Source organism: Budorcas taxicolor, chromosome 16 (assembly GCF_023091745.1).
Source record: "Budorcas taxicolor isolate Tak-1 chromosome 16, Takin1.1, whole genome shotgun sequence".
In the NCBI taxonomy this organism is placed as follows: Eukaryota; Metazoa; Chordata; class Mammalia; order Artiodactyla; family Bovidae; genus Budorcas; species Budorcas taxicolor.
In genome coordinates this window covers 48032515-48045123 of record NC_068925.1, presented here as the reverse complement: position 1 = coordinate 48045123, position 12609 = coordinate 48032515, and the positions used below count along the sequence as shown (strand labels likewise).

The window sequence follows — 12609 nt, the reverse complement described above, 5'->3', positions numbered from 1 at the left end:
ACCACACAGGAACCATTAACTGTGGCTCCAGTTCCCAAGATGACGTTGAGAAAGTCAGGTATCTTTCAACCAAGAAGAGTTCCAGCTGCTTAATTTGGCAAATCAGAGTCGAGATGTTCGTCAGTCATCATCCTCCACCGTAACTAGAGCAGCCCTTTCTGTTACTTGAGAAAAACCTGCACAGCAAAGAAGATCCAGCGCAACCAAAAAAAAAAAAAAAAGACTATACTGGCTCTGTCCAAGGTTACCAAGCAAATGCCATGGTACTGCCAAAATCTGATTGTCTTGTCAGGGACCCACCTCCTAGGGGTGTGCCCCCTCACAGGAAAGGGTCAGCACAGGACCCTACATACAGCCTTGAAAAGTCTGGGGGCAAGTCAGAAGACGGGCCAGGCAGCAAAAGGGGGACAAAAGCAGACTGCCAAAGCCAGTTTCCAGGCTCCCCTGAGCCTATCAGTGGCTGGAGGACCATTATCAACTTACGGGAGTGCTGCTCACCTTCCAAGAAACCAAGTGAGTCCTAAAAATGCTGAGGTCTTAAATGCCCCATTAATTTTGACCAATTGTCTTAAATAAGTATTTGACATGATCAAACTGTCCCACTTTCTCCATGTCTGTGACACGTTTCTGAGCACCACAGTGCTAGGCACCACTGATTAGCTGGAACTCATCTATTTTAACACAAGTCTCCTCCTGAAATCCTGCAAGGATGACATGACTCAGAAAAGCACACTTTCACCACTGAAGGAGTCACGGGTTGGGGGCGGGGGTGGTCCACAGGGGCCTTTGAAAGGAAAACAAAGTTAAACCTTTAGTTAACAGCTGGTATTGTTCAAGCCAAGGGTGAAGTGGAGTTGGCGTCAGCTGAGAACAAGACTGTACCAACTTCCTACTTCACTACCTGCACGAACTTAAATCTCAGCTTCAAACTCTCCATGACCTAATCTTTTCCTGTGCCTTGATCAGGCAGGTGAGTCACGAGGCAAGACAGATCAAAAGAAAATTGGTCTAAAATGTGGCCCAGGCCCAGCTGGTATAATGGGTGCCAAGTAATTCAAGTTCACATCACATCCATCAGAAAAAGTCTTGTGTTTGCCAAGGTATTTCTCTGGCTCTGGGTCTGAAGAAATTCTACATGGAGAATTTGGTTATAGTACTCTCCAGAACCTGAGGCACAGCAAAGTAAGGTAAAGAAAGAGGGAAGAAAATACACATGTTCTTATCAAACTTAATGAAGTTCAAAGTCATTGCTGGTACAGCAGGACAACCAATTTTTTTGTTGCTAAACAGATTGACATGCAGTCCTTAAAAAAAAAAGATCCTTGCACAATAATAGTAGCCATGTGTTAGCCACTTTAGTATGCGATCAGAAGTCAAAATATGAGTTAAAAAAGGCACAGAAAACCCAGTTTCAATTTTATTACAAATTTTAAATCCTGGGAATAGTTTAAAAGAAAAAACTTATATACTAATTTCAGCCCAGGGATAATTTTTTACAATGAAACTAAGGTTACTATAATGGAACATCAGTGCAACAAACAAGTACAATTTGCAAACCCAAGTCACAACCTTGTTAACAAAATTAATAATCATAGTAAGGGACAGTACCAAAGAGCTTCAGTTAAATTTGAAAGAAACCTTGCTTTCTCTAGAACAGAAACATGCAAATTCTGCTTCAAGAAATTTGCATAGAAAGAAAATGGTACTTTACCACAAATTGCAAACCCTCAATGTTAAATTCAACTCGAAAAGCACCAAATGTTAAACATTTCTAGCTATGCAACTAGTAAGAATGTAAGAATTGCAGGTGTGGAAATGAACCGTAGGCAAGCTCTGGAAAACCATGAATTTGTTATATCATCTTAAGACAATCCACTTTCCTGCAGAATGGTTTAGATTTAAGCAGGGCAACCTTAAGGTATCAGGTCCTCTTCTCCCTCTTGATTCTATCAGCAAGTCACATCTTTACAATCTTGTTAATGACCTCGGATCTCTAGCCTCCACACACAGGGAAACAGAACATTGTGGGAATGGTAGGGTGGGAACACTGCCTTCAATTTAGTCTGTAGAATGACATTTAAGTCTAGCTGTGGCCTGAACGGTGAACTGCATGAAGTAACTATTCCCTGGGCATCTGGACACTTCTCTTCAGCCTGAGTTGACTCCCAGCCCCTCCCCTTCACACCTAACCCCAAGCAGACTCCAGAGCTCTGGGCATCGAAGAATTCCAATCCCAACCCATGTCTCTATCCCACAGATCCTCACCCTCTTCTGGAATCTCCACTACGCCTCATCTCCAGCTCCCCCTGCTGGGGTCAGAATGACAGTTCACTGCAAAGATTTGCAGAAACAATTATTTTACAAATCCCTATAGTGTAGATCTTTCCTTAATCCAACACCTGGGACTTTTAAAAGAGCCACTCCCCAGACCCTTTCCTGAGGTGAAGCAGAATACAAGGCAACACTGAAGGGCCACATTTTATTTCCATGGGAAGAAAAAGGGTTAGCATACAAAGCAACCATGTGTATCAAGAGTAATTTGTGATCACAAAATGAAGACAGAATCACAAAACTGCCCCAGAACCCTGCATTTTTTCAACACTGCCACTTTCCCAAAAGAGAACCTCAAAAGCAAGCCCCTGGTTCTGCCTGCAGTGAATCGGGAGTTGCCACATTTGTATTCCTCAGTCTTTGAGGTACCAAATGGAACTGACTCACCCTTTTTGTGTAAAATAGTAACTAACTCACCCCCAATGCCCACGCCCTCCTCCACCTGCTCAGTGTCACACAACAGTCAGTTCCCTCGAAGGAGCCTTAGCTCTGTTTTGCTATTTCTACCGTAAGAACAGAAAAAAAGCAGAAAAAAGTTTAACAACAAGTGAGAGGCAGCCCAAGTGAAGCCCTTTTACTATGATTTCCAATTTTGTTCAGTCCACACAGCAGAGGTACAAGGAAAACCACCATTTCAGTTGATAAATTTTATTTAAGAACTTATACAAATATTCCAGATTGAGTTTTAATCCTCATCTTCCTCCTCTTCTTCATCTTGATTAATCTGGAAGTAACGCAATTCGTAACTTTCTTTGCTGTTAGCGACTACACGTAACCAATCTCGTAGATTATTCTTCTTCAAATATTTTTTGGTAAGATATTTCAAATACCTGCAGAGAAAGAATACTTGAGAACTCCACTAGACACAAGACCTTCTTATATTCTGAAACACTGTAACTTTTATGAAACCTGTGCATTCAAAGTCACTACAATTCAAGGTATTTTCCCATGGTTTAAAATAATGGCAGTTGGGAAATACACCCAGTCACTGTTCTAATGAGAATAAACATCATCCACATTTCTTCTAATTAACCTGGCCATAAAAATGAGAACAGATTAAGATGTGACCACTGTCCATGAAACAAGAGCCATCACCTATAAAATGGTTTGTAGTGACCACTGGGGAAAGAGATCAAGGTGGTCACTTGGAAGCTAAGCACACAATCTTAATATCTTTTAAATGAGAAACTGCTGGGTTCCTAACAAGCTGCAAGTACTGCACCTCATTGACTAAAACCTCCTTTTGAGGTTGCTGGTTCCTAGGACCGCAGCTCAGGGCCATCGCATTCTCACTCCCACTTTGAGATGCCCATCTCCCAACCCCCTCCCCCAAAACTGCCCTGACTCGAGCTGTACACTTAAGCACCTGGCCTCCTTAGTCCACTCGCCCAGTGGCCACCTGAGCCTGTGTGAGCTAAGCCTCAACCCCAAACACTGCTGTCAGGAAACCATTCACCTAAAGGCAACAAAGGCTCTTGTGCTGAACACAAAGCCCACAGTCCTGCTCTCTCATCCATCTGCTTATGAGGCCCTGGGGTTTATCTATTCTGGCATCTTCCCAGAACCTAAAGAGGGAATAGAAGGTTCAGCAAACCCATCACTGGGCAAGTTAGTCTTTCTAGACCTCAGTGTCACCCTCTATAAAACAGATCTCAAGATACTCACCATCTCTTCAGACTGGTACAAGGACTAAATGAGATGCACTGGCAAACTCTGGCATTTTAGATGGACCAAGTGTTAACAAACCGAGAAACCCGACACCTCCAGGAAACAAACACTGTTCCACTGTGTTACTCACGTCAACCAAGCAATCTTCACAAAGATGTGAAGATCTCAGTTCAATTCTACCCACTTTTCCCTATATAAAAATAAAACAATTTGGTCGTTTCACCTACAAAGTATTCTCTGTTATTTCCATTTACTATTTCTACTATATTATATCCAGGTAAAGTGGGTTAATTCAAAAGTTTAGGTGGCTTGAGTGTTTTTATAATAGAATACGGGGGGAAGCTAGGTTAAAACACAGAGGTTCAGAGATAAGCGAGAAATGTTCCACTGGTCCCTGATGGCCCAGTGGTTAAGACTCCAAGCTTCCACTGCAGGGGGCACGCATTTGATCCCTGGTCAAGAACTAGATCCCACTTGGTGTGGCCAAAAGAATGTTCTAGATTAGGAGCCCCTTGAATGTTTCAAGAAAACATAGTTCTAACAGATCAGGTTCTTTTCCTTCCCTACTTAGCAAATGAGAGAAAGTCTGTGAAACTGAAGTGACACGTGTTAGGAGACATTCTCACACTAGGTTAGGAGATTTGGAAACAGACCACAGGACTGCAGGCTCTTCCCTGCGAGCTCAGCAGAGGCTGGTGGGGCAGGTGTTAAGTACACCTTGGAAGCCCTTCAGTTATCCTGTCTCTCATGCCATCTAACTGCCTTCTGCACACATAAAATAATACAGCCAGGCAGAAGGGGAGTAGTTCAGGGACTTCTCTGGCAGGCCAGTGGTTAGAACTCCATGCTTCCACTGCTGGGGGCCTGGGTTCAATTTCTGATCAGGGACTAAGATTCCACAAGTCACACAGCCAGGAAAAAAAGGAGTAATTCACTTAGCTTTAAAGTCATCTCTCTTTTCTTAATTTAAATTTTATTTTTTTTTAACACCAAAAACATTTCGTATCAGGTTAGTCAATTAACAATGTTGTGATAGTTTCAGATGAATAGTGAAGGGACCCAGTCATTTGCTGATTGATTTAGTTAAAAACATAAGCAAAGGGGAATTCCCTGGTGGTCCAGTGGTTAGGACACAGCACTTTCACTGCCAAGGCTAAGGGTTCATTCTCTGGTCTGGCAACTAAGATCCTGCCAACCACGTGGTATGGACAAAAAAAATAAATGGGCCTACAGGAATTAAATGAGGTGGCTTCAGTCTAAACTGAGACTTCTGATCCCTCATCTAATTCTGGTAGCATTTACAGGAAAAAAAAGCCTAGTGTTGCTGCAGTCCACAGGGTCGAAAAGACTGGGATACGACTTAGCAACTGAACAAAAGGAAAAAAAAACAATTAAAATAAAAATGAAAGCTCTTCAAAGTGATCTAGAGGCAAAGGAAGGCTCACTTTTAAGAATACAGTCTAAGCAAGTCTGAGCATCTTTACTGCTGGAAATCCTTTAGCCCAAAGGTCCCCAAACCCCAGGCCGTGAGACTTGTCTGGTCCGAAGCCTGAAAGGAAGTGGGCCACAGAGCAGGATGTGAGCAGCAGGCCAGACAGCAAAGTTCCCCATGGCTTGTATTACTGCCAGAACCATTCCCCCCGCCATGGAAAAACTGTCTTCCAGAAAACTGGTCCCTGGTGCCAAAAAGGTTGAGGACCACTGCTTTAGGCTGTGGAAAACTAAACTGCAGAAAACTACCAAGAGGTGAATACTTTTAACTACCACAGTAACATTCGTTCATTCACCACCCCTCACACTGGACACTGCTCCAGAAGTTAACACAGGCAACCACAAAGCAAATGACTCTGCAGGGAGCAACCTTCCTGGCCAGGGTGGGTGGGAACCTTAGCTGAGGACATGGACAAGTAATGCCTCTCCTTCCCATACCTTTTGGAAAAGGGCACCTCGGAAGTTACAGTAATCTTGCTCTTGCTTCTTTCGATTGTTACAACACCGCCACCCAGGTTGCCAGCTTTTCCATTCACCTTGATCCTCTCCTGAAGAAACTGCTCCTGTAGAAATCATCAAATGGACCAGTTAGTAAGGAGACTAGTTCACTCACATCACCAGCAAAACACTTTTCGATTTAATTTCTCTTCTTCTGGTAAAGAATCCATCTACAATGCGGGAGACCTGGGTTCAATCCCGGGGTTGGGAAGATCCCCTGGAGAAGGGAAAGGCTACCCACTCCAGTATTCTGGCCTAGAAAATTCCATGGACTGTATAGTCCATGGGGTCGCAAAAAGCTGGACATGACTGAACCACTTTCACACACTACTTATTTTTAATTTTTTGGCCACGCCACATGGCATGTGGGATCTTAGTTCTCTGACCAGGGATCGAACCCACAACCCCTGCATTGGAGGCATGGAGCACTAATCATTGGACCATCCCAAAAGTCCCAAAATATTTTTTTATACTCCTATCTCTAAGCATATAGCTGGTTATATGTTCAGTCTCTGACTCTTGGGTCAAGGGTAAAGAGTAGACAGGAAACCTAGGCCCAAACTTACAACTGTAGATATAGGCAACCAAAATGGCAAGCAGCCTCTGAACCTAAGACATGTAAAGCACTGTCCTCGGTGTGATCGGAGAAAATAAATCTTCAACCAAGCAGAAGAACAAAAACATACAGCAACCAGAGCAATTACATATCTATCTGCTGAGGGGCCACGTGCACCAGCACTGAACAGCAGGAGGGACACTGGCCCAGAAGCCCAGAGATGGGACTCTAGGAAAATCCCAGAGGAAGCCTGGGCTGATCATTCACCTCTTGGACCAAAAAGGAGGACTTTTATGGTTTTCTTGATATTGCAATGACAAGAAGGCCCTTCAGCTCCCATCCCTACAGTCCTCTATTTAAAAACTCCAATCTGGGGACTTTCCTGCTGATATTAGGACTCTGAACTTCCATTATAGGGAACATGGACTCAATCCCTGGTCAGGGAACTAAGATCCCAAATGCTGCACAACACAGCCAAAAAAAAAACACCAATATACAATATGTTAACTGTCTACAGGAGGTGTGATGAGGTCAGAAATCTTGACTTTCGTGTCTTAAGACTCATAAACAACTCCTGTTTTCTATCCAAAGGAGGCACCTAAAAGGAAGACAGTCATATACACATATTGAGAGACAGTGGAGGGAATAATAACAGAACAGGGCCATCAGACACAATGTGGAAGAAGCTACAAGTTAGGAGGGACAAGAGGCCCCGGAGAAAAGCAAGAAGACAGAAGGAACACGGAGCCAGGGAGGGACCTCCTGCAGGCCAGGCCAGGGCCACCGCAGGCATCTACAAGAGGGCAGTCAACTACAGGCTACCCAGACACCACACTTTGTAAGTCGTGGCCACAGGCCAAGCTGCTAATTTTTTAATTTGAAAATTATTCTTGTTGTAATGATATTATCTTGGCAATAGTTGACCTCTGGAGACTGAAGAGAAAATGTCAACTTAGGGCTCTGCACAACAGTATGTCTGAACTCCCCCAAGCTCTGCTTGGCTATGGAGAGTAAAAGTGTAAAATGCCAAAACCAAGTTGCAGATTCCAAAATGCGGCGGTTGGGTTCATTCTTCTAGATTTAGGTGAAATAGAGAAGTATTGGGGGATGGGGCCAACATGAGGGCAAAAATATCAGTACAGAGCAAGGTCTGTAAAAAACCAAGCCACAACTACAAATCAGCAAGCAGGATATTTTCACACGAATACTGAAGCTCTGATGCTTAATACAACAGAAAGCTCAAGGAGATGCTGTCCTCTGTCCAAGGCCCCAGAACCAAGCATCAGGCCCAGGGCACAGGCAGCCCCTGGGCCCAAAAGGTCAGTGTCAGGGCCAAGCTTACACCTAAACACACCTAAGTGCAGAGGAGATGCTGGATCCAAAGAAGTTCACCTGATAAATTTTAAGTAAACTCTTTTTGGAAACCGAAGAAGAAAATGAGGCCCTCTGGCAGTGACTTGCTCCAGTGCATCTCCTTTATTCTTCACCACCGTCACATCCCTGAGAAAGCAAGGCTTAGAACCAGAACCAAACAGAGATCCAGAGTCGAACCCAACAGCAAGAACTGCAGAGCAGCCTGAGCCTGCAAACAAACAGGCTCCAGTATGTCTTCTCAACAATATCCAAAAGGGTTCGCTACTGTCCAGGGTGGCATCAGGGGGCTAACTTACAAAATTGGCGGCATCCATGATTCCATCTTCTACAGGGTGGGTACAGTCCAGAGTGAATTTTAGGACTTGCTTCTTTTTTTTGCCCCCCTTCGCCACAAGCTTTTTCTAAGAAAAGGATACAAATGAGAGAGATAAACGCATAACCAGTCAAAAACAAAAAAAATTAACAGAAGTGGAAAGACCAGAGTTGTAAAAGTACACACAAATGCAAAAACCATGGGATTCTGTTCCCTGCAAGGGCGCCAAGGATGGAGGATGGATAATACTCAAGATGCTGCTCTGGGGTCATGCCCTCTAGAAGAGGAAACTCATTACAGCACTCTTTTCCCACTTACACTTTCCAGCATCCCTAGTTTCCAGGGGAATAATGGAAGGTCTGTTAGCTTAAGAACTAAAATAAAAGAAACGTTTCCTTTTATTCACTCTAAAATTTCCAAAATAAATACTCACTTGTTTTCCTCCAGGATTAAGGCACAGGCATGAAAATGCCTTTCATACCTAAAACAGTTTTAATCTGAATTGAATACATGTCCTAACTTTTCCGACTCAGGGGCAATCCAGTTTATCTGTTTTTTCCCTTCATCCTGTCTCATCTACTTTCTCAGGACAGTGACCAGAACCACACGTCTTAGCAGCCCATCTAACCCCAAATGGAACAAGGGTTTAGCTGTTGACAATTTCTGGTCTTTTGACTGATTTAATCTCTGAATGAGCACTTTCAAACCACCAGTTTAGCTACAAGGTTCCAGCTCCTTCATTCTCACAAAGATCCTTATATAAATATTCTCCCTCTACAAATTCCAACTCCAATTTAAAAAAAAAAAAAAGCACTTGGACAACATACTTACCTGTAGTTGCAAGAACACATTTCACATCCTTTCCTGTCTCAAAGAGCTTCACCTAAAACTTGTATTAACTGGATGAATTTTTCAAACACTTAGGCTTCGACAAAAGTCACTCCTTCCTAACATGTCTTCCTAGTAACAATCAAAGGGGCTGCCGGCAGGATATGGGCTCCACACCCACCACACGATGGTTTTAAATCAAAAACATACAAACGCCTAAAAGCATTAAAGGCCCACCTAGGCAGAAAGCTAGAGATGAGCCCAAACTGTTAATAAAGGTGTCCCAACAAAGAAGAGTAGGGAAACTTTCTCCAAGTAACCTGGGAGGAGACCATCTGCAGCCAGTGACATGAGGGCGCCACACGGCTCAGACTCAGCCTGGCCGACACAGAATCCAACTGGGCCCTCGCCGGACACCAGAAAGGATCTGCAGAGCTGCGCCCTGAAGATCTAACTTCCTCCGGAGACGCGAAAGGGTCCTCTAGCCCAGGCTTCCTCGTGAAATCTGGCCAGCGAGGCCTCCGTTCGTGGACCCTGCCACTGATCCCGAGTCCCGGAATAGGCTTTCCGGTTGCGCACGGTCCCCGAGAGTGGCAGGTCCCCTCCTTCCCCTCCCTCCGCCCAGGTAACCGGGCCCAGGCCTCGGCTGCCTTACGCCGGCTCCAAGGATCGCTGACCAGCCCAGGCTGCAATCTCAGTCCCCCAGCTCCCTGCTGACCACAGGCAGGAGCCCCAGCCCGATCGGCGGCTTCCGAAAGCCCCAGATCTCCCCCTCGAGCCTCGGGCCGCGGCCTCCTCCGCCCACAACTTGCGGGGATCGGCGGCCACACTGGCTCACTCCGGCCGGCCTGCTAGCCAGGCCCCGGTAGGACGATGCTGAGCGCCGTCCGCCAAGAGCCAGGTAGGGGCCGAGCCGGTGAAGCCCACGTGCCTCCCCCAGAGCCGAGGCCTCACGCGGAGCCATACTAACCACAGGCGCCATGGCGGCAGCGGAGGCAGAAAGGGAGGTGAGCGAACTACGCAGACGCAAAGAGGCCGCAGCGCGCAGAGCACGCAGGGCTCAGGCCGTACTAATCTCTCCGCCACGCCCCTCGGTAGCCACTGTCTCGCCCCGTTCTGTACTCTCGGGGAGCGATTGTTTTTACCTGAATGCAAAAACCCATCGTCCCACGCCCCTCCCACCTAGTATTGTAGGGGGAGGGAGGAAGCCGAGTAGCCTGTCCCACTGCGAAGGATCGGAGGGGGGAAGCCTGATTAGACGAGCCCGAAGAGTATTTTAAATAAAGGGGTTCGCTCTACTTTTGACAGTCTTTAAAAAAATGAATAAAGAGATTCAATAAACCATCAATAACCAGGTAGTGGGATGGGAATCGAACCCACTAACTTGGGGAGGTGAGGCCTAATTTGGGGTCCCAATGTCCGAGAGCACTTGGCTTCTTCCTACCCACAGTCCCAGTCAGGAAGCGGGTGCGCAGGGGCTGCCTCCCGGTGCTAGCCCTTTAGGCTGCAGTTACACTCTCCACCACCTCAGGCTCAAGCTGCCCATCCTCGGATCATCCTCTTTCCAGCTCATCTCTTCTGGTGCGTACTAAGCCGCTTCAGTCGTGTCCGACTCTCTGAGACCCTATGGACTGTAGCCCGACAGGCTCCTCTGTCCGAGGGATTCTCCAGGCAAGAATACTGAAGTGGGCCCACCCAGGGATCGAACCTGAATCTCTTAGGTCTCCTGCATTGGCAGGCAGGTTCTTTATCACTAGCGCCATCTGGGAAGTCCTTCATCCCTTCTAGTTTCCCCGCTTCAAAAATTCGTCTGCCAGCGCTCCCCATACTGACATACAGACAGGAATCCTCTGGGAATCTCATTCCAGATTCCAATTCAGTGGGGCTCATTGGCCTGAGATTCTGCGCTTCATGAGAGCTCTCAGGAGATACTGCTGCTGCTACTAGTCCACGGACCAAAGTTGAGTGGCAAGGGATCTTCATCCCCAGATCTACCGTTCCACTCACTGGACTACTTTCAGTCCCTCATGTCCTTGCTGTTAGGGGAAACACTGATTGGAACCGCCCGCTTTAGCCAGGCACCATAGTAATTATTTGCATGATTTATTTTATGAGATGACATCCTGGTAAAAACAAAACTAACAAGCCACCACCAACCAGAATAATTTCGGGTAAGTCAAAAGGAGACACCACGTATCCTACCAACCTCCCAGAATCCTCCTTGCTGGAATCCATCTTGGCTGAGTGATGCATGTGCCACCAGGAAGGACCCTCAATCACAGTGATTGAGATCTGAGTGTTTCAATCAGTAACAACCCAAAAACTAGTCCCGTCACCATAAAACTCAAGACTGCAAGCCATGTGGCGGAGCAGTCCTCCTGGGATCCCTTACTCTGCTGCTCTCTGCCCGGGCACCCCTTCCCAATAAAGTCTCTTGCGTTGTCAGCACATGTCTCCTCAGACAGTTCATTTCTCAGTGATAGACAAGACCACTCTCTGGCCCTGGAAGGAGTCCCCCTTCCTGCAACATTACCAGTTCCAGTCCAGGGTCCTGCATTATAATCACTCACTTGCACACACCCTCCAGTCCCTGCATCCACCTGCCATATAGTCACCTATCAGAAGCCCAAGCCTAGCTTACAGTGGTGTTAGGATACTCTCCATGCTGAGTACTCTAGGTGTACCTTCAGTCCTACTCTGCCAGTTGACCAAGCTCCAGACCCACTTTGCTATTCTTTTTTTTTAATGAAATGTATTTATTTGTATTTGGCTGTGCTGGATCTTCTTTGCAGGCTTTTTTCTCTAGTTTCAGGGAGTGGGAGCTATTCTCTAATTGGGGTGTGCAGGCTTCTTATTGTGGTGGCTTCTCTTGCAGTGGAGCAGAGGCTCTAGGGCACATGGGCTGCAGTAGTTGCAACACATGGACTCGGTAGGTTTGACTCCTGGATTCTAGAGCACAAGCTCAGGAGTTGCGGCACACAGGCTTAGTTGCTCCTCAGCATATGGAATCTTTCCTGATTAGGAGTTGAACCCTGCATTGGCAGGTGGTTTCTTTACCACTGAGACACCAAGAAAGCCCCCACGCTGCTATTGCTGACTGCAAACCACATTTCTGCTTTGCCAACTGGCTCTGGTCAGGTTCTTTCAACAGGGGCCTAGAGGGAAACTGCTGGCTGGAGGAAAAAGGAGAGACTTGTCTTGGTTTACTTCCTGCTTGTTCCTGTCCTGTTGGTGTCACCTCCTCCTGCTGCTTCATCCTGGTAGCAGCAGTTGGAAATTCCAGAAACCTCAGTTGAATCCAGTTGCAGTTATTCCAACACTTGTAGAACCAGCCTCCTTGTCTTCTCCCCAACACCAGCTGAGAAGTGCCTCCTTCTCAGATATCAGCTTCCTGAGCCCCCTCCTTCAACTGTCTACATTTTAATAGGATCATCCTAGGAGTGCCAGTTGGAGAAGGCAATGGCACCCCACTCCAGTCCTCTTGCCTGGAAAATCCCATGGACGGGGGAGCCTGGTAGGCTGCAGTCCATGGGGTCGCAAACAGTCGGAC

General features: G+C 46.3%; 1 protein-coding gene across 1 annotated transcript; it reads right to left on the bottom strand.

The window, feature by feature from the left end:
• Positions 1–2963: 2963 nt before the first annotated feature.
• On the bottom strand, positions 2964–10081 carry RPL22 (ribosomal protein L22). Its single transcript, XM_052653875.1, has 4 exons — positions 10030–10081; positions 8215–8319; positions 5929–6053; positions 2964–3161 (listed from the first exon to the last, which is right to left on the bottom strand). The coding sequence occupies exons 1-4, from the start codon at positions 10039–10041 to the stop codon at positions 3017–3019; spliced, it is 387 nt and encodes a 128-aa protein (XP_052509835.1). The 5' UTR covers positions 10042–10081; the 3' UTR covers positions 2964–3016.
• Positions 10082–12609: the final 2528 nt, after the last annotated feature.

Bases quoted from the DNA above. Each gene is read 5' to 3' on its own strand.
- RPL22 (XM_052653875.1), bottom strand. The intron at 6,054-8,214 runs GTAAGTTAGCCC...TGATTTCTACAG, and splicing joins TCATGGATGCCGCCAATTTT to GAGCAGTTTCTTCAGGAGAG. The intron at 3,162-5,928 runs GTATGGGAAGGA...CTTTCTCTGCAG, and splicing joins GAGGTGCCCTTTTCCAAAAG to GTATTTGAAATATCTTACCA.